General features: G+C 44.0%; 1 protein-coding gene across 14 annotated transcripts in view; it reads right to left on the reverse strand.

Annotated features, from left to right (window-relative positions):
* Positions 1 to 21,310, reverse strand: part of NPAS2 (neuronal PAS domain protein 2) — a 226,946-nt gene that overhangs the window by 32,436 nt on the left and 173,200 nt on the right. For all 14 annotated transcript variants that reach the window (XM_060187446.1, XM_060187447.1, XM_060187443.1 and 11 more), the window contains 7 exons: positions 20,474 to 20,592; positions 19,698 to 19,780; positions 17,782 to 17,888; positions 13,449 to 13,596; positions 10,355 to 10,439; positions 5,352 to 5,493; positions 4,572 to 4,681 (listed from right to left, as the gene is read on the reverse strand). In XM_060187446.1, the coding sequence (XP_060043429.1) occupies positions 4,572 to 4,681; positions 5,352 to 5,493; positions 10,355 to 10,439; positions 13,449 to 13,596; positions 17,782 to 17,888; positions 19,698 to 19,780; positions 20,474 to 20,592 (794 nt within the window). The remainder of the gene's footprint in view (positions 1 to 4,571; positions 4,682 to 5,351; positions 5,494 to 10,354; positions 10,440 to 13,448; positions 13,597 to 17,781; positions 17,889 to 19,697; positions 19,781 to 20,473; positions 20,593 to 21,310) is intronic.

Consider the following 21,310-nt stretch of genomic DNA (forward strand, 5'->3'; position numbering starts at 1 on the left):
TAAGAAGCCACCTCCAGTCTGTTTTACCAACAAAAAGACTGCTGAAGGGAGGAGAGGATCACTAAGGCTCACCAAATACAACTGTGAGTCTCCACTGCTACTGCCCCTTGGATGCTGAAGCAGCTGCTGGGAGGCCCCATGCTCACATGGGGGGTGGGGGTGGGGGGACAGAGAACTGGCCAAGAAACTCAGGAGAAGATCTACACCCCGGTGAGCTAGAGGTAGGGCTGTTTAGTGGGAACCTTTCCACAATGTTCTCCTCATGAATTGGGAGACATGGTGAACAACTGCTGTAGGATTCACAGAGTATAAGCAAGATTTGTTTGGAAACTCACAGGGCTAAGTAGTACTGCCAGCTTAGCTCTGACTGCTGGCAGAGAAGTTGAATTGGGCCTGGGGCTTTGCATCTTTGGGATGTGGGAGTCTCTGTGTGTAACCACTATGATATCTTCTCCCTACCTTGATTTATCTCTTGGTCAGGAGTGAATGATTAAGCTAGAAAGCTTACTTATAGTTAAAAAGCCCTTAGGCTCCCATACCCTCCAGGGAAGAAAAAGAACAAAAGAGGCTTTAACAGCAACTGTGCTTCAACTCAGGGATTGAGATAACATTGAAACAACTGCTAATTTCCACAACTGTGAACTCTTTAAGTACCTTACTTAGACACAAGTAAGTCCAGGCAAGAATGATCAGTAGATTGAAAAGTACTGAAAGAGGGACCTTGTAACACACTATATACAATGGTTAAATCAAGAAGAAACATTGGAGAAATGAACCAGGATAAAAGCTCCCCACATTTTTTAGGAGAATAGAACAAAAGCTACAAATGTTTATCTGGAACCAGAAAAGACCTAGAATTGCCAAAACAATCCTGAGAAGAAAGAACAGAACTGGAGTCATCACACTCCCAGATATCAAATTGTATTATAGGGCCACTGTAATCAAAACTGCTTGGTACTGGAACATAAATAGATACACTGACTGGTGGAATAGAACTGAGAGCCCAGAAGTAAGCCCCCACACCTATAGACATCTAATCTTTGACAAAGGTGCCCATACTATTAAATGGGGGAAAGGAGAATCTTTTCAACAAATGGTGTTGGAAAAATTGGGTTGAAACATGCAGAAGAATGAAACTGAACCACTATATTTCATCAAACACAAAAGTAATTTCCAAGTGGATCAAGGACCTGGATGTTAGACCAGAAACTATCAGATATTTAGAGGAAAATATTGGCAGAACTCTTTTCTGCATACATTTTAAAGACATCTTCAATGAAATCAATTACAAAGAAGACTAAGGCAAGCATAAACCTACAGGACTATATCAAATTAAAATTTCTGCACAGCAAAAGAAACCAATACCTAAAGATACCCCTCACAGAATAAGAGAAGATCTTTACATGCCATACATCAGACAAGAGTTTCATAACCAAAATATATAAAGAGCTGGCCAAAGTCAACAAGAAAACAAATGACCCCATCCAAAAAATGGGGAGAGGACATGGACAGCATATTCACCACAGAGGAGATCCAAAAGGCAGAGAAACACATGAAAAAATGCTCCAAGTCATTGACTATCAGAGAAATGCAAATAAAGACAACAATGAGACACCACTTCACTCCTGTGAGAATGTCATACATTAGAAAAGATAGCAGCAGCAAATGCTGGAGAGGTTGTGGGGACCCTCCTGCACTGCTGGTGGGGTATAGCAATTACTCCAGCCTCTGTGGAGAACATTCTGGAGAACTCTCAGAAGGCTATAAATGGACCTACCCTATGACCCTGCAATTCTTCTCCTGGGGATATATCCTAAGGAACTAAACCCAGCCATCCAAAAAGATTTGTGTATACCTATGTTCATAGTAGCATAATTTGTAATAGCCAAAACCTGGAAGCAATCCAGGTGTCCAACAACAGATGAGTGGCTGAGCAAGTTTTGGTATATATACACAATGGGATACTAGTCATCTATTAAAAATTCTGATTTCTGGGCAGATGACCCCACCAATGTGTCCTGGAGCCCTACTTCTCCAGAGCTCTGCCACACTAGGGAAAAAGAGAAACAGGCTGGGAGTATGGATCAACATGTCAATGCTCATGTTCAGCAGGGAAGCAATTACAGAAGCCAGACCTGCCACTTTCTGCATCCCATAATAATCCTGGGTCCATACTCCCAGAGGGTTAAAGAACAGGAAAGTTATCAAGGGAGAGGAAGGGATATGGAATTCTGGTGGTAGGACTTGTGTGGAGTTGTACCCCTCTTATCCTATGGTCTTGTCAGTGTTTTCCATTTTGTAAATAAAATTTTTAAAGAATGCTGATTTTACCATTTTAAACCAATCTTGGATGGAGCTTGAAGAAATCATGTTAAGTGAAATAAGTCAGAAACAGAAGAATGAACATGATCTCACTCATAGGCAGAAGTTAAAGAAGATAAGAAGGGAAAACACTAAGCTGAACTTGGACTGGAGTTGGTGTACTGCACCAAAGTAAGACTCTGGGGTGGGTGGGTGGGGAGAATACAGGTCCAAAAAGGATGACGTAGGACCTAGTGGGAAATGTTATGCATGTACAAACTATTGTATTTACTGTCGAATGTAAAACATTAATTCCCCAATAAAAAGAAAAAAAAAAGACTGGGGTGGGTTGGGTGGGGGAGGGTTCAGGTCCTGGAACATGATGGCAGAGGACCTAGTGGAGCCTGTATTGTGTGGAAAACTGGGAAATATTATGCATGTACAAACTATTGTATTTACTGTCAAGTATAAAACATTAATCCCCTAATAATAAATAAATACATAGATAAAAATAAATAATGTATAGGCACAAGAAATTAAATCCTCCACTCTAGGGTTTTGTCTTTGGTCTTTAAAAGACAAAATAAAAAGCTTCTTCTATAATTGTTCTCAAACTTCCCCCAGTCCCTGGGAACAAGAGGGGAAATCAATCACTCACTCACTCACTCAATCAATCAAACAAACAAAAAACCTACTCCAAATCAGTGTCATCTAGGATAACAATGGGAGGACACGACAATAAAAGGCCAGTTTTGAGCAGCAAATTCCAGGCACATGGATAAAGGCTGGCTTAGTTTCTCCTGCTGTGTATCCCCTGCACAGCTGGGAAGAGGTGCCACCAACAGCTGAAGGAAGAGTAACACTGGACAACCAAGTCCCAGAAGAATGGCAGCCATGGCTTGGGAGCAACTAGAAAGTGTCTAAGAGAAAGAAAGTGACCGTTGTCATGTTCTACTTGGAGACTGCATATATTACCCAAGTTTTTAAATCAGGGTGTCTGTAACTTTCATGATGACAGCAAGCAGCAAGGTGACACATTCATTCCTATTTCCACAAATGTTTTCAAGAGGTGGGTGTGAGTCATTCTGCAACTCTCTGGACATGGCCCCTAAATTTCTTGGACACTTCTATCACGTAGAGGTACAGGTGTCTGTCCTTTGACTGGTGAGCTTATGAACAAAAGGTATGGCATAGGTGGCAATGTAGGATTGTCAAGGCTAGGTTTCAGGTAGCCATGCTGATTCTGCTTGGTTTTCACAGAAGGATCCCTCTCTAGATCTTTCTTCTCAGAATCTACTAGCCATGCTGGGAGACGGCTGGAACATAGAGTGGTTCATGCAGTCAATGGTGGAGCATCCCAGCTGGACTCAGGCTTTATCTTGGTCGGCCCAGGTGCCCCACATGTGAGTGTAGAAATATACAGGGTGTGGATCCCAGTCCAGAGGGTGAGAGCTCTGTCACTAGGAAGCAGAGAGACGTCTTCTTACTATGCTCTTTCTGAATCCCTGACTCAGAATCTTTAGGCCTCTTAAGTTTGGTGGTTTATGCCAAGCCAACAGACAACTGGAATACTGTCCCATACAGCAAGGGTGCCATTACCTAATGATCCGGAGAAGTCAAGTGCAGAGGTACTTACATATTTTTTATCTCTACTTTTTATTAGATAGACACAGCCAGAAATCAAGGGGTTAAAGGGAGCTAGAGAGGGAGAGAGAGAGAGAAAGAGAGAGACCTGCAGTACTGCTTCACCATTTTCAAAGATTTCCCCTTCCAGGTGGGGACCGGGGGCTCAAACCTGGGTCCTTGTGCATTGTAACATGTGTGCTCAACCAAGTGCGCCACCACCTGGCCCCTCAGAGGTACATTTTTATTGGTACCAAACTTCTCAAACACTTTGTGGGATGAAATGGAATCCAAAAAGGGGCAGGATCCTACTTATATACCTACTAGTGGTCCTGGGGTGACCTCAGGATTGAAGTTTTAAACTTTCTCTAAAACTCATTTGGCTTTTACATTTGGCTTTTATTTTTTTTTGATGGACATACATTCATGTGAGTACTATTATACATGACAAATTAATTGACAATTTAATGACTTACCTGGCCCATCTGCCCTCCTCACCCCATATTTCCTACCTCATCTGCTTGTCCCATACTCAACCTTTAAATAAAAGTTGTTCTCTGGGAAGAAGTAGCTTGTGTCCTGTGGCCTTCCATGTCTATCACACTGTAGCATACTCTGATTGGGAAGTTTGGGGATCACACACATACCGGTATCGTGGCAGCCTGACTGAGCCCTGACACGGGAAGTTCCTGGGGCAGGGTGGCTGATCTTGTCAAAGCCGTGGTGCTGGCTTCCGCCATCAGCTTGCTTGGAGTGGCTGTAACAAAGGCAACAAATAATTTTCCTGCCTGGCTACACTATTTAACTTTCTTATCAAAAGAGTGGAATAGTGACCATGACACGCATGGGGGCACAGATTCTGCTGGAATCTTGATAAAGCCCAGCAAAAGTGAACGTGGATTTGAGAGCCACACAAGTTCTACTAGCTTCCAACCCAGCCTGGGAGGAGGTAGAGAATGGCAGCATACCACCCCAACCTTCTTTTCTCAACTTATTTTATTGAGGAAATGTTGTTTTACAAGATTGCTGTTATCAAAGAGGAAGAGTTTCATATCTCCCCAAGATAGGCAAGCGTCAGCAAACCTCAACCTCCATCAAATTCCAACCTTAATTTCACATGTGATGCAACCACCTGTGTGGTCACACACCTCAGAGTTTTACTGAAACCTGGCCAAGTTCTAGGACCTTCCTCAAGTTACTGGCTTAAGGTCTGCTTTCTATGGCCTGGAGGAACCAGAGTGTAGAAAGGAGGGAGTCAGGAGGCCCATGGGAAAGCAGCAGGAGTGTGAGCTGAGCAGCGACTTCTGCACTGGCATAGAAAGCCTGACTTCTTCTCAGGCCTGGGGCACTTGGTGGGAATCTATTCCCTCTCTGCTCCAGTCCCATGGGGGGCCCACCCCACCACAAATCCCTCATCTTAGACTCACAGCTGGGCTCTGACATGGCTGTGTGTGAGGACTTATGGGAACTTCTTGAGGATTCTGATGGCGAGAGGCTGGTGGTGAGGCCAGAGGTGCCCATCTCAAGGGCATTAAAGTGCTGCTGGGAGTCCAGGCTTGAGCCCTTGTCCTGAAACACACACACAGAGTCCTCAGCTTAGCATCTAGATGGAGGGAATGAATCACACCACCTAACTCCCCATTTAAATATGTAGAACAACATCTTGGAGACTATTGAGAGAAATCCTGTATCTGTGTGGGGATAACTCCTTAATTCCTTTTAACCAGGCAGGATATTTACATATCACCTAGATGTTTTGAGAAGGCTTGCCATCTATAAACAGTATTTATCACATTTTCCTCACCTTGCATTTTCATGTTTTTTTGTTATTTATTTATTTATTTATTTATTACCAGAGCATTGCTCAGCTCTGGCTTATGGTGGTGCTGGGGATTGAACATGGGACCTTTGGTGTCTCAGGCATGAAAGGTGTTTTGCATAATCATTATGCTATCTCCCAAGCCCTACTCACCTTACATTTTCATTTTTCAGATTTTTACTATTTATTTATTGTTGCCCTTTTTTATTGTTGTTGCAGTTATTATTTTTGTTACTGATGTCGTCATTATTGGATAGGACAGAGAGAAATGGAGAGAGGAGAGGAAGACAGAGGGGGAGAGAAAGACAGACACCTGCAGGCCTGCTTCACCGCCTGTGAAGCGACTCCCTCAGGTGTGGAGCCAGAAGGTTGAACCGGGATTCTTTTTTTTTTTTTTTTAACTTTGACATTATTTTTTATTTTTTATTTAAGAAAGGATAAATTAACAAAACCATAGGGTAGGAGGGGTACAACTCCACACAGTTCCCACCACCCAGTCTCCATATCCCATCCCCTTCCCTGATAGCTTTCCCATTCTCTATCCCTCTGGGAGCATGGACCCAGGGTCATTGTGGGTTGCAGAGGGTGGAAGCTCTGGCTTCTGTAATTGCTTCCCCGCTGAACATGGACCAGGATTCTTATGCTGGTCCTTGTGCTTAGTGCCACGTGTGCTTAACCCGCTGCACTACCGCCTGACTCCCTATTTGTTTATTTTTTAATATGGTCCTGGGACCTTGTGTGTGTGTGTAAATACACTGCTCAGGAGCCTTCTCCAAGTCAATTTTCTCTTTCTTCTATAAAGCTCCCCTGGTAGTGTCCATGCTGCTCCCTGTGCTGCTGGAGTCTGAACCCAGAATCTTTACTAGAGGAGCTATCTGCTGGCTCCAGTTTTTCAGAATCTTTCCTTCCTTCCTTCCTTTCTTCCTTCCTTCCTTCCTTCCTTCCTTCCTTCCTTCCTTCCTTCCTTCCTTCCTCCTTCCTTTCTTTCTTTCCTCTTTAAATTATGGGGCCAGGTGGTGGCACACCTGGTTGACTATACATGTTACAGTGTGCAAGGACCTGGGTTTGAGGTCCCCCCCCATCCTCACCTGCAGGGGAAAAGCTTCACAAGTGGTGAAGCAGGGCTGTAGGTGTCTCTCTTTCTCTCCCTCTTTATCTCCCCCTCACCCCTCGATTTCTGGCTGTCTCTATCCAATAAATAAAGATTTAAAAAATAGTTAAAAATTTTAATGTTGAAAATTTTTATTAGTGATTTAATGTTGATTTACAAAATTCTAAGATAACAGGTATAATCCCATACCTTTCCCTCCACCAGAGTTCTGTGTCTCCATTCCCTCCACTGGAAACTGCAGCAGTTCTCCCAAGCTTTTCAGATGTTTACAACTGGCTCTGTATTTTATTCTTCCCCTTAAAACTGTCACTTCTTGATACATCCAGAGAGGGAAGGAGGAAGCAGGTTCTAGATATAAAGTTGCTGCTGATACTGGACTGTGATAAAATCAACCAAACAAATGCTTTTGACCCTTCCAGACACTTTTCATGGTTTTTTAATAGAACCTCAGGGCCCTGCAGTAGAGCATAAGCAATGGGAAAATGGCTTCTTATCTCCTGACCTCTGGATTCTAGTGGACCTTGGCTCCCAGGATGCCTCTGCCTATTATGTACAACAGCAACGAGAAAGCAACCATGCCCTTTTGACTCTTTCTATTTTACATGGCTCAAGCATCAGAAGTATAAGGAAACAGACTCTGTTACTCTCTTAGCTAAAGAAGAAATAAAATTATTACTCTCTGGAGCAATATTCCTGCCTAATATTAGAAGGATAGGGAAAGTACTGGCGTCCACTGGATGGCATGAAGAGGTTGGAGGTGAATCTACTTGGCTAACCAGCCTTTTGAGTTGTGGCTCTAGTGAGGGTGGACACTGGTATGTTGTACATACACGTGGTTAGGGTTGAAAAGTCTTTGCTTTTAAAAAAAAATATATTTATTCATTATTAGATAGAAACAGAGAGAAACTGGGGGGGGGGAAGGAGAGAGGCAGAGAGACACTTGCAGCCCTGCTTCATCACTCACGAAGGTTTCCCCCTGCAGGTGGGAACCAGGGGCTTTGAACCTGGGTATTTGCACAATGTAATGTGAGCATTTAACCAGGTGTGCCACTGCTTGGCCCCTAAGGGTTGGAAGGTCTTTGCAGAAAATGAAATGACAGGATGTACTGAATGTCAGTTTCAAGACTTAGCTCTCCTGAATACATCCCTGAGAGCAGGGCCCCTGAACCATAGCCATTCACCAGCTATGTGCTCCTGGCCAGCAGAGAAGTAAGTACAGGAAGTCTAAGTGAGCACAGAAAACTAAGCATCTGACATGCCTGTGCAGCTTATCCAACTTAGCAAATTTGCATTTGATAAAAACATTTTTTACTGACAGACTTGAGAAAAGGGAGAGAAAGGGAGAGAGAAACAGAAAGGGGGGGGGTGTTGGCACACCAGGTTAAGCGCACACAGTACAAAGCTTAAGGATCCGTGCAAGGATCTTGGTTTAAGCCCCAGGCTCCCCATCTGCGGGGGGGGGGGGGGGTCACTTCACAAGTGGTGAAGCAGGTCTGCAGGTTATCTGTCTGTCTCTTTCCCTCTCTATCTCCCCTAGCTTCCCCTCTCAATTTCTCTCTGTCCTATCCAATAAAAATAAAAAAATAGCCTCCAGGAGCTGTGGACTCATAGTACCAGAGCCCCAGCAATAACCCTGGAGGCAAAAAAAAAAAAAAAAAAAAAAAAGCAACTGATCCACTGTTACTGAGAGCTCCACAGAGAATCATCTGGCACCTATCCTGTGAAAGGAACTCGCTCATTTGGCAGTCTGAGGCTGCACTGGCATGTTTATGCACATGCGAATGTTTATGAGAAAGATGCTCTATCCAGCTTTGGGATCCCCAAAGGATCAAAAACCACAATAATACATTTCCCACCAGACAACACAGCTGTGATATATGGTGTGCCTAACACCTGCCTACTCTAACATCTTAATTCCATTCTTAGAATGATACATTATGTGACAGAGCTGGTGATCAACACCTCCATAAACAATGACAGGTATTGATGAATCACTGTAGACTGCACCACCGTGTCGCATGCTGGCAGAGCAGGTTCTGCAAAGATGCTGACTGTTCTCTGTTCTTTAACGGTGATTTCCCTCCCCACTAAGTCAGTCCTCCACGGCATAGAGATGCTTTTGCTGAACTATTGCTGCTGGATCAGCTTGTGTCCAAAGACTCTGGCGTCTAGGTCACTGGGAAGCCTGCAAGTTGAACTATATTCTAGCAATTCTAAGAGTCACTCTCCCCTCTTTGATGTTAAGAATTGGGACATGCCCTTCAAATGATGAAGAGAAATCTGTATCTCACAAGTTAATGGACAGCATTAATTTTTTTCTTTGGGGGGAGATAAAATGATAGTGATCTTATAATTGATAACTTTGATGAAATGCAACCTTGCCTCCCTTCCTTCTTTGTTTCTTTTCTCCTCTCCTTTTTCTCTAGATAGCTGTGTCTGTCTGAAGAGTGAAAGAGTAAAGAGTGAACTTTATTTATTTATTCCCTTTTGTTGCCCCTGTTGTTTTATTGTTGTAGTTATTGACGTCGTCATTGTTATTGGATAGGACAGAGATAAATGGAGAGAGGAGGGGAAGACAGAGAGGGGGAGAGAAAGATAGAGACCTGCAGACCTACTTCACTGCCTGTGAAGCGACTCCCTTGCAGGTGGGGAACTGGGGGCTTGAACCGGGATCCTTGCACCAGTCATTGCGCTTTGTGCCACGTGCGCTTAACCTGCTGTGCTACAGCCAGACTCCCCAAGAGTGAACTTTGAGGCATTTACTTAAAGAAGGTCTCTAGAGTTCTCTAGAGTTGTCTGATGCACAAGGAACAGAGAAAGGGGAAGTTGGGCCAGAAGGGTCTAGACAGTTAAGGCTGGGACAGGGAGGAGATCTGTCCTTTGTGACAGAAAATACCTTTGACTAGCAGAGCTCCCTGACGTGAAGTCACTCCAAGGACCACTAACTTTACTCCCCTGCCCCCCCCCCCCTTGCCCCAGACCCAGACAGAGAAAAATTCACCTTTGGGTGAGACTCTGGATTCAAGTTATAGCACCATGTTTTAAAAAAGGAAATGCATTTTTAGAGATGAAGGGTATGTAAGGGTCACTCTGCTGGTGGGAGACCTGAGTCTAGGGGACAGCAATTATTGTGACAGCAATTAAGCTAAGGGAAGGACAGGAAAAGGACACTAGAGTTATCTCACATCTCTCAGGAAGGCTGGAGTACCAGTGAACCATGTCCAGAGGTTGACTTTTACCTCAGTTCTGAGTCTGCCCACCCTTGGTGCCTTCAGGTACGTTAGCCAAATTCTGTTGGTGCTTCTGTATTTCATCAGAAGAGCAAGGATAGAACAGAAATATCATGGCAGATAAATAAGTGAACACCTCAGGATGATAGGGGATATGGCAAGAGCTCAGTACATGTGATCTTCTGTTTTTATGATTGCTATTTTTATCACAACAACTAATGGGAAATTCTCTTTAGGTAACCTTTATCCATCTGGCAGGGATCAACCTACCTTTAGTGCCGAAGGGTGGATGGCCTCTGACGGTGGGTCTTCCAAAGTCAGCTCCTGCCTCCTTTCCACTCGGACATCTGCATAACTGATCAGGAAATCAAGAGACCACAGCTAGAGGAGGGACATTTCAGGGTGACAACACCAAAGAGAGTTTTCTAAGGAATATCCATTCCCAGAATCTTCACCATGAAGAAAACTCACTCTGTTACTTGAGGAAGGAATTTCATTCTGTGTCTAAATGCTACTAGACTGATTTCTTTTTTTTTTTTTTTTCATATTTTATCTATTATTGGATAGATACAGAGAGAAATTAAAAGGGGCAGGGGAGATAGTGAAGATACAGAGAGACACCTGCAGCCCTGCTTCACCACTTGTGAAGCTTTCCCCCTGCAGGTGGGGACCAGGGGCTTGAATCTGGGTCCTTGTGCACTGTAATGTGAGTGCTTAACCAGGTACACCAGTGCCTGGCCCCTACTGGACTGATTTTTAATGCTACATTCAGAATATTTTCCTTTTTAGGATTCCCCTCCCCATTCTCCTTTACTTCTCTACCTTCTATCTGCTGTCCCAGACATAATAATCTTTGAGAACAAATTTTTATCCACAAGAGAAGTTTTAGCTTTTGAATAGAAGTCTTTCTTTAAACTTACTTATTTTGCACATGAAAAAGTGACATAAAATTTTTCTTTCATCATTGTTATCATTATTATTTTTTGTAATTAGATTCTTCAGAAGACTTTTTCCAAACTAACCTAGAACTAGCTATATCAGACTGATGACTGGCATATAGATCCAATTTGTTGGCGTGTAGGGATGTGGGTGGTCCAGGGTCAGAACCAAGGACCTTATACATGTGAAATCTATTCAGAGAGTTCTACCATCTCTTTTTTTTCTCCCCACTACCAGAGAAAAGCACCTTATTTGTTAACAACATGTATGTTTGTATATGTATCTGTAGTATCTATCTACCAATATCTATGATATACATTATATATGTGTATATATAAGTACATATATAGATTAGTGTGCAAATATATCATCTGTTATGTATATAAAATGCAGTACGCATATGAGTCTAAATGTGGATTTACTTACCTACTTACTATCAATCTGTCTAGCTGCCTATCAGTTTACGCATATAAATAAAATGCAGTCCTGGGGCTAGGTAGTTGTTGGGCATTATGCGCGAGCTCCCCCCTGCTCCATTGCTTGATGCTGTGGGCTATCTACATAATCATTATTTTGCCTGAGACCCGCCCTGCCTGCAGGGCATTGGTTTAATCCCCACTGGTTAGATGGAAGCTTGTTACCTTGGCGCTCTTTTATTTTCTCTTCACCCCCTCTCCTAGCCATTTCCTTTTCTGACCTGCCACTTCTGTCTCAGAAGATATAAAGGCAGTTTTTTTCTGATCAGTAAAGGCATTATTGCATTGTGTTCCCCCTCAGCCGCTCAGTTTCTGGTTCCTCTCCCGCGTCACTGAGTAAGCAGCAGCCCAGGTTGGTTCCGGTCGAGTTCTCTCCCCCGAGATGAAACCTGACAGGTAGTGACTCAGTGGTAGAGTGCATACATTATCATGCATGAGGACCTGGGTCTAGATCCTCAGATCCTCAGTCCTCACCTACAGGACGGAAGCTTTATGTGTAGGACAGTGTTGCACATGTCTTTCCTTCTCTATGTCTCTCCCTCTCTCTTTAAAAAAAAATTTTAAAATTATCTTTGTTTATTGGATAGAGACAGCCAGAAACCAAGAGGGTAGGGGAGATAGAGAGGGAGAGAGAAGGAGAGACATCTTCAGCACTGCTTTACCACTTGCAAAGCTTTCCCTCTGCAGGTGGGGACCAGGGGCTTGAACCTGGGTCCTTGAGCACTGTCACATGCGCTCAACCAGGTGTGCCACCACTCAGTTCCTCTCTCTCCCTCTCTCTGTCTCTCACCTTCTATAAAAAAGAGGGAAAATACAGAAAGAGAGAGAGAGACTATTTAAGGAATGGTGGTGTTGTGCAGGCACCAGGCCCTAAGTGATAACCTTGGTGCCAAAAATGCAGTCTTCACTGGAGCTTAGTGCCTGCACAATTCCATCACTCCTGGAGGTCCCTAAAAAAAAAAACAAGTTTTTTTTCTCAGATGGTGAAATACATAGAGAAAGAGAAGCACTCTCCCTCTCTATCTCCCCTCCCCTCTCAATTTCTCTCTGTCCTGTTGAATAAAATGGAAAAAAAAAGGGAGGGGGGTGCTGCCAGGAGAGGTAGATTCTTAGTACAGGTATGAGTCTCAGAGATAACCCTGGAGAAAAAGAGAGAGAGGAGAGATACCACAACGCAGCTCATGAAGCTTCCTCTTTGCATGGTGTTCCCATGTGGTGGCCAGGGGCCTCAAAGTCAGATCTTTGCGCATGGCAAAGTGTGTGCTCTGCGTGCTAAGCCATCTCCCTTTGCTTTTCTCAAATATCCTCTAGAGCAGTTTAGAACTGATTTATGTTCTTAACATAGCTGCAGTCAGGAGAAAAAGTGACACCTCTCTGGCTTTGGGAATCATGACCCAGCACAAGAGGAGTCTCCCTTGGTAGTCCTGCATCCCAGGGGGTGCTGAGAGCTCTGCCAGCCACCAGGACCCCCCCCCCACACACACACACACCCTGCCCCCGGCCACCCTTTCCCCTTGGCAGCTTGGCTCTTTCCATCTCCTGCCTCAGCTGCCAGCAGGGGTTTGGAAGCTATTAAAAATAAAGGGGAGTGTGTGTTTGAGTTATTTAGAGGCAAATTTTTAATTTTCTTCTCAAACATGACAAGGGAAGGCTAGGTGGGTGATGTACGGAAAGGCAGGAAAATATGTAAGTAGGTCAGGGCAGCAGTAACTTATTAAGTCAGATCCTGGCAGCCTGAAAGTGTTTAAGAGGATCTCACAGGGGCTGACTGAACACTGAAGCCAGAGCCTTGGGGGGACGAGCTGGGTGTACCTGGAGAGAGCTGAGCACTGGAGACTGTTTTGGGAACTGCAGGGAACAGCCATGCTCCTTAGAAACTGCAGCTGGCTGAGGTGGGGGGTTGGGGGGGTGGTCTAACCCAGCAGCCACAGGCCTCAGGCCTCACATACCTGACAACCGAGTGTGTGCACACAATGAACTCGGGCTTGGAGTTCCACTGGTGGTAGGTGATGTAGTAGTGGGTCTGTAACCAAATCCACTGCTGGCCTTTGGTCAGAAACCGGTAGCAACACGACTTCCCTTTGCCAAACTGCATCACTGTTAGTAGAAAATGCAATTCCTCATATAACAAAAGTTAGCACAAAAGTGATCCTTTTGTAAAAGTTTTCCTTAAAAAATGTATGCTTGGGAGTCTGGCAGTAGTGCAGCAGGTTAAGCGCACGTGGGGCAAAGCGCAAGGACCGGCGTGAAGATCCCGCTTAGAGCCCCCGGCTCCCCACCTGCAGGGGAGTCGCTTCACAGGTGGTGAAACAGGTCTGCAGGTGTCTATCTTTCTCTCCCCCTCTCTGTCTTCACCTCCCCTCTCCATTTCTCTGTCCTAGCCAACAACAACGACGTCAATAACAACAACAACAACAATAAAAAACAAGGGCAACAAAAGAGAAAATAAATAAATATAAAAAATTTTTTAAAAATAAAAAAAATGTATGCTTATAACTCTTGCAAATTTGAGGTCCTGGTTTCTAGCTGGTGCTCTGGTTCTCTCTTTTATAAATACATACACAACTCTTTAAGAAAACACACATTTCCTGTGGTTGGGGAGGTGGCTCTGGGGTAGAGAGCAGGACTTGTCTGTGTAAGGTCCTGAGTTCAATCCCTGGTGCTGACTACCCTGATTCTCTCAACTTCTCTATCTTGTTAATAAATAAATAATCTTAAGTCTTTTAAAAATTTAATTGTACCGAGGAAATGTTTTGCAAGACAGCAATTTTGGGGTGTAGTTTTATATCTTCCTAAGATATGTGCCAGCATATCTCAAATTATCTTTTTCTTTTTTAATCGCCTCTAGGGTGATTGCACTCCTGGTGTGCATATTTTCTTTTTCTATTTTATTTGACAGGACAGAGAGAAATTGAGAGGGGAGGAGGAAATACAGAGGGAGAAAGAAAGACACCTGCTCATCAAGCTTCCTTCCTGCAGGTGGGCAGCAGAGGCTCTAATGTGTGCACTCAGCCAGGAGCAACACCCAGCCTCCATCGCAAATTATTTTTAAAAATACACGTTCTCAAAAATACAAATTCTACCTGGTTTATTTTCCCCAGTTGGGCTGTATTTTAAGTGGCGAACAGGGTAGTGGCAAATGATAATGGGAGAAAATACCACATGCTTTCTTTCCCAAATGCACCCAAGCTTAAGAGATTCTCACATAAGGGTAGATGAAGAGTTTAATTAAGAAGAGGTCCAGGCTTTGCTGGTTTCCACATTGTAGGTGGAGCTGCCTTTGCAGAACTGTGGGAGCTGAATCCAGGAGAGAGAGTTCAAACACTGAGAGAACTGAATCCAAAATAGATCTGACAGCCAACAACCTCTGGACAGATTCTGCAGCTGTCACTCAGCAGTTCATCTTCAGTCTATACAGGTCTAAAATAGAGTCTGCTATAGATGTCTCCTGGCACAGGGCTGCACACAACCTGGCTCAGTCTATTGGTGGGCTTCGATGGGGCTGTCTGGAATGGGTGATATTGTTGGCACATTAGCCTGGGCAGGGCAGAAAGCTAGACCACGGGTCTTGGGAAGAAAATAATTTAGTTTTATTGTCTCAGTGCTTGAAAGTTAGAACCTCTTTATTCAAATAGGAAAGATGAGAACTTGGAGGATAAAGTGACCAACTTGGAGAATGTGACTTCTGAGGAGAGAAGCTCAGTCAGGAGTGGGCTGGGCCGAGTGAAAACATCTATATGAGTCACAGGGAAAAACCTATGGACAACCTGCAGACAACTATGGATCCTTCTTCCTTAGAGAAGTCAGAATCGGGGGTTGGGCAGTAGCACAGCGGGTTAAGCGCACATGGCGCAAAGCGCAAGGACTAGAGAGCCCTTGGCTTCCCACCTGCAGAGGGGGGTCACTTCACAGGCAGTGAAGCAGATCTGCAGGTGTCTATCTTTCTCTCCCCTTCTCTGTCTTCCCCTCCTCTCTTGATTTCTCTCTGTTCTATTTAGCAACAATGACACCAATAACAACAATAAAGATAAATAACAAGGACAAAAAAAGGGAAAAAATAGCCTCCAGGAGCAGCGGGTTTGTAGTACAGACACTGAGCCTCATCAATAACCCCGGAGGCAAAAAAAAAAAAAAGAAAGAAAGAAAGAAAGAAGCAGGGGTGCTGGGCGGTAGCGCAGCAGGTTAAGCACATGTGGCACAAGGCACAAGGACCGGCATATGGATCCTGGTTGAAGCCCCTGGCTCCCCACCTGCAGGGTAGTCGCTTCACAAGCAGTGAAGCAGGTCTGCAAGTGTCTATCTTTCTCTTCCCCTCTCTGTCTTCCCATCCTCTCTCCATTTCTCTCTGTCCTACAAAACAACAATAACAACAAGGGCAACAACAACAACAAAAATGGGAAAAAATGGCCTCCAGGAGCAGTGGATTTGTAGTGTAGGCATTGAGCCCCAGTGACAACCCTGGAGGCCAAATAAATGAATGAATAAATAAATGGAAAAAGAAAAGTCAGAAGCAGCCAGAATCCCGAAGCATATGTGCTCCTCACGTGTTCCTGTTCCTACAAATCAGTTAAGGATCACTTGTTCAGATGGATGTTCTAATTCTGTTGACCTGGAGAGGGAAATCTACATGTTTCACAAACTCCTTGTGATGCCAGTGCTTCTGTTTGAGGCCACACTAACAAGGTGTTAGTTTTAAAGATTAGTCTTAGCTTCTAATGGCAGAGCCTGATGGAATTCAAGTCTGCTTTTTCATCATAGGAACAAGAGAGTTACAATGGATAGTACTGACAAGGCTTCTATCCAGATGCAAAAAGCTGGTGGCCATTTCCTGTACCAAGACAGGTCACTAGGACTACAAATGTTCCTCATTAAAGTTAGGAATTGGCATCAAACATATGGCTTTGAATGTGGATTTTTAAGATGGTTTATTTATTTATTTAATGATTTTTATTTATAGAAGGAAACACTGACAAGACCATAGGATAAGAGGGGTACAATTCCACACAATTCCCATCATCGGAACTCCATATCCCATCCCCTCTTTTGATAGATTTCCTATTCTTTATCCCTCTGGGAGTATGGTCCCAGGAAAGAGAGAGACAGGCTGGGAGTATGGATCAACCTGTCAACACCCATGCTCAGTGGGGAAGCAATTACAGAAGCCAGGTCTATTTATTTTATGAGAAAGGAGAGACAAAGAGAGAGAGGGAGAGAAAGAGAGGGAGAGGGAGAGAGGGAGAGGGAGAGAGGGAGAGGGAGAGAAGGAGAGGGAGAGAGGGAGAGGGAGAGAAGGAGAAGGAGAGGGGGAGAGGAGAAGGGAGAGGGAGAGAGGGAGAGGGGGAGAGGGGAAGGGAGAAGGAGAGAGGGCGAGAGGGAAATGGAGAGGGAGAGAGGGAGAGAGGGCAAGAAGGAAATGGAGAGGGAGAGAGGGAGAGGGCTAGAGGGAAAGGGAGAGGGAGAGAGGGCTAGAGAGAAAGAGGGAGAGGGAGAGAGGGAGAGAAGGAGAGGGAGGGGGGAGGGAGAGGGAGAGAACAGAGCACCACTCTGCCATATGCAGTGTTGAGGATGTAACTCAAGACTTCATACATGCAAGTTCTTTCATCTACCCACTGGGCCAGATAATTCTTGACCACCACATATGTATAATAATCTCCTCTCCTGCCTCATATACCTTGAGTTCTCCTTCCCATACCCAGCATGCTCCCCTCTCTGCAGCACAGCCTTCCTTGATGGGCCTCCCCCAGATGGGTGAAGGACTCCTTTCTAATCACCCCCCTTCCTGTGCACATCCTTCAATGCATCAGCAATACCCTATACAGTCTCTTTCTACCTCTTTTTCATCTGGCCTCCTTACTCTGGACAGCATGGAGATTCAAATCTTCTTGATTTTTCCTACCTAGATTAAAAACCGGCATGCAGTTTGTGGCCAATGTGTCTTTGCTTCCTACAAGACAGTTATATGAACGTATCACCTTAGTCTCCAAGTCAGCAACAACTGGCTTGTCTGACAGCTTGATACCCTGGAGGGGCTGGGGCGGGACTAGGCAGATCAAAATCAATTCTAGGTATAAGCACAATACTGAGACAGATCACAAAATGGTTTCTGCTTCACTACCAGGTCATTTTAGAAAAACAAAACAAACAAACAAAAAAAAAACCCTCCACCTCAAAAAGACACCAACTATGCTGATTTCAAAGGCTCAAAAGTCTCACTATCAGGGCTCCATGGAGAGAGCTTGCAGCCCTCATGCTTGGGCTGCACTTGCAGTACTAGGTACTCACGGTGCTGATGACACCGGGCCAGGAGCTCCAGGTCGTCTATGTGGTAGTAGTCATAGCCTGAGGTACCCAAGACTTCAAAAGGCAGGTATCCTATGATTGGAGGGGCTCTGCCAAGGACAATGGAGATAGTTCACCAGAGAGGAAATGTATGGTAGGATTTACCTTATGGAGGGCCTAGTCTGAACCTCTAATGATCAAAATGAAGGTTATTTTTATTTTTTTTAGAGAGAAATAGAGAGAGGAGGGGAAGACAGAGAGGGGGAGAGAAAGATAGACACCTGAAGACCTGCTTCACTGCATGTGAAGTGACTCCCCTGCAGGTGGGGAGTCAGGGGCTCGAACTGGGATCCTTACACAGGTCCTTGTGCTTTGTGCCACGTGCACTTAACCCTCTGCGCTACAGCTGGACTCCTAGGTCATTTTTTTTTTTAAGGGCAGAGAAATCATTTTACATCAGATAAAACCTGAAAGGTTGTGTTTTATTTCTTTTCTTTTTTTTATTAGTGATTGCATATTGGTTTACAAGATTATAAGATAATAGGGGTATAATTCTACACTATCCCCACCACCAGAGTTCTTTTCTTTTCTTTTCTTTTCTTTTTATTTAAAAAATATTTTTTAAAAAATTTATTTCTTTATTGGGGAATTAATGTTTTACATTTAACAGTAAATACAATAGTTTGTTCATGCATAACATTCCCTAGTTTCCCATTTAACAATACAACCCCCACTATGTCATTTATCATCCTTCATGGACCTGTATTCTCTCCACCCACCCACCCCAGAGTCTTTTACTTTGGTGTGATATGCCAATTCCATTTCAGGTTCTACTTGTGTTTTCGTTTCTGATCTTGTTTTTCAACTTCTGCCTGAGAGACACCACCAGAGTTCTGTGTGCCCATCTTCTCCATAGGAAATTGTCGTAGTTCTCCCAAGGTCACAGATATGGGTTGACATTATATCTATATATTTTGTCTACTTTTACTATGGTCCTGCGACCTACACCTACTTTCACTTCCAAGTGTCCTTCTTTTCCCCATTTCTTTCAGATAAGGGAACCCATGAATTCATGGCTATGTTTTCCAGAGTGCTCAGTTTGGGGGCACTTAATCTAGTATCAATAATAAACCTTAGTACTACTGAACAATTAAAAATAGCTATAGGGTCTGGAAAGACAGCCTAATGGTTATACAAATGACTTTTTAAGCTCTAGGCTCTGAGGTCCCAGGTTCAAATCTCCAGCACCACCATAAACCAGAAGTGAGTAGTGCTCGTGTAAAGCAAACAAACAAACAAACTCGTTACAGACTGGGTCATCCTAGAGCCAAAGTGTAGTAAAAGTTATAAAGGATGGTGGTGGTGGTGGAGGCTTTTTAGTTCTTAAACTGAAAAATGACATAAAAGAAAGAGGACTGAGTTGCAGGAACAGAAATTTGTTGGAAGAAAGAAGTTCTTAGCACCTCTCTCTCTCTCTCTCTCTCTCTGACAGTGCAGCTCAGCTCTGACTATGGAGGTGCTGGAGATTGAACCTGGGGCATCAGAGCCTCAAGAATGAAATTTTTTTTTTTTTCATAACCATTGTGCTATGTTCCTGGCCCCAAGAAATTTTGCATGTCTGTGCCTGTCCTGGTAGAAAGAGGCTTCAGTGGTATGGGGTTGGGGCCTTCCAAAGAGATCAGTTCTCCCAGCTATGACATCTGGCTCTTTTGAGACCCAAACACAGACCATGTTCATGGACAGGGGCAAATGCAAGTGAAGGGAAGCTGCCTTCCCCTTGGCAGGGAACCACTCTCTTTACTGTCAGAAAGCCCTAAGTTTCCCCTTCCCTGCCCTCCCCCCCTCCCAAGGAGAGCAGGATTCATGCAACCAAACACTTAAAAAGCACTCAACCCCAACATGTTTTTCTTTCCACACACCTGTGATCCAGAAATAAAAATTTCCATTCCAAGCTATGCCTTGAAGTAAATTCTTCCAAAGGTTCGTCAACTATGCACATTTCCTGTATGAAAAGGGGAAAAATGTTCCTTGGAGTGCCAGCTACTCACCTAGGTTTACTCAAGAATGCATGGTGGGTGACAGAAGTTAAAATCATTTAGAGCAAGTCTCCCAACTATGTTGGACTGAAACACATCATTTGTAACTAATTTCAGTATTAGCTGATACTAAATTTATTTCACAAACTGTGGAAAAATACCTAGGAGCCAAAATGTCACACCACTCCCTTCTCATTATCTAGGAGTGTGGTAAACATGTGGAAAATGGCTTTTCATCTGAGTCTGAATGACTAATTTAACTCAGCATTCATGCCATAGATATTGAAGCAATCACAGATGAGAGAATAGAGGCAAACCCTCAATTTCGACACTCAATTCTCACCTCTGCCTGCCCTGAGTGGTATTAATGTTGGCGTGAGTGTAGGGAAATTTCCAGAGTCCTAGAGGAGCATCCCTGTAGGCTAAGCGGCAATTGATGCCGCCTTTTATCCAAATAGCTTGCAGGCAACCAGTGGCAGGGGAAGGACCTATGTGGCTGTCACTGGTTCAGAAGCCAGGCATTTAGAATTTTTCAAAGTCAGTGACAAGTTCATTGTGATTTTATTCTTTCCCACAAAGGCAGTTAATTAAATATCAAAAAGCTTGATTCACTGGCCTGTCATCCTTCCAAGTGATAAACTCTCCCCCAGGTTACTTGCCTTTAAGAATTGTGGTGTTGCCAGGCGAACAGTGGCAATGAAGCAGACCTCTTTTCCTAATGGTACTCGGCAAGGCCTTGAGAGGGTGCTGTCAAAGCCATTACAGGAGGGGCTAGGCACTGGAGGGGGAGAGATAGGTTAGTGTGGGCTGATCAGGAGCCAGCAGTGTCTTCAGAAGGGCTGTATACTCATGCACACTAACTCATTCACTCTTACAACAAGCCGTGAAGTAGTTGCTATTTATTTATTTATTTTTACCAGAGCACTACTCAGCTCTGGCTTATGGTGGTGTGGGGTATTGAACCTAGGACTTTGAAGCCTCAGGGATGACAGTCTCTTTATATAATTATTATGTTATCTACCCCCACCCAAAGTAGGTGCTATTATTATCCCCATTGCACAGACAAGAAACGGAGGCAGATTGGAGAAGTACCCTGCAGAAGGCCAAATAGCTGGGATTAAAGTCTATGTTTATAAGCAATCTGCTCCTCAGCCTCTCACTTCAACTACAGCCACTGAGATGACTGTGCTGGAAAAAGAATCTGCAAAATGAGAAGACAAGCTTCATTCTATGCTGAGGAAGTGAGTGTTCCCACCAGTCAGTGTTTTAAGGGTCACTTTCCTCATTGGCTGTTGTTTCTGGTACTAATGGACCCAGGGGAAGCAGTGAGGTCTTGGTGTATGTTTATTCTTGCTCCCTGGGAGGCAGTGGCATCTCTGGAATTTGGGGCTTCTTCTTCTTTTTAATTTATTTATTTTCCATTTTGTTGCTTTTTTTAAATTGTTGTTGTAGTTATTATTGATGTCGTCATCGTTGTTAGATAGGACAGAGAGAAA

The sequence above is a fragment of the Erinaceus europaeus genome, chromosome 3, assembly GCF_950295315.1.
Source record: "Erinaceus europaeus chromosome 3, mEriEur2.1, whole genome shotgun sequence".
Taxonomy (NCBI): Eukaryota; Metazoa; Chordata; class Mammalia; order Eulipotyphla; family Erinaceidae; genus Erinaceus; species Erinaceus europaeus.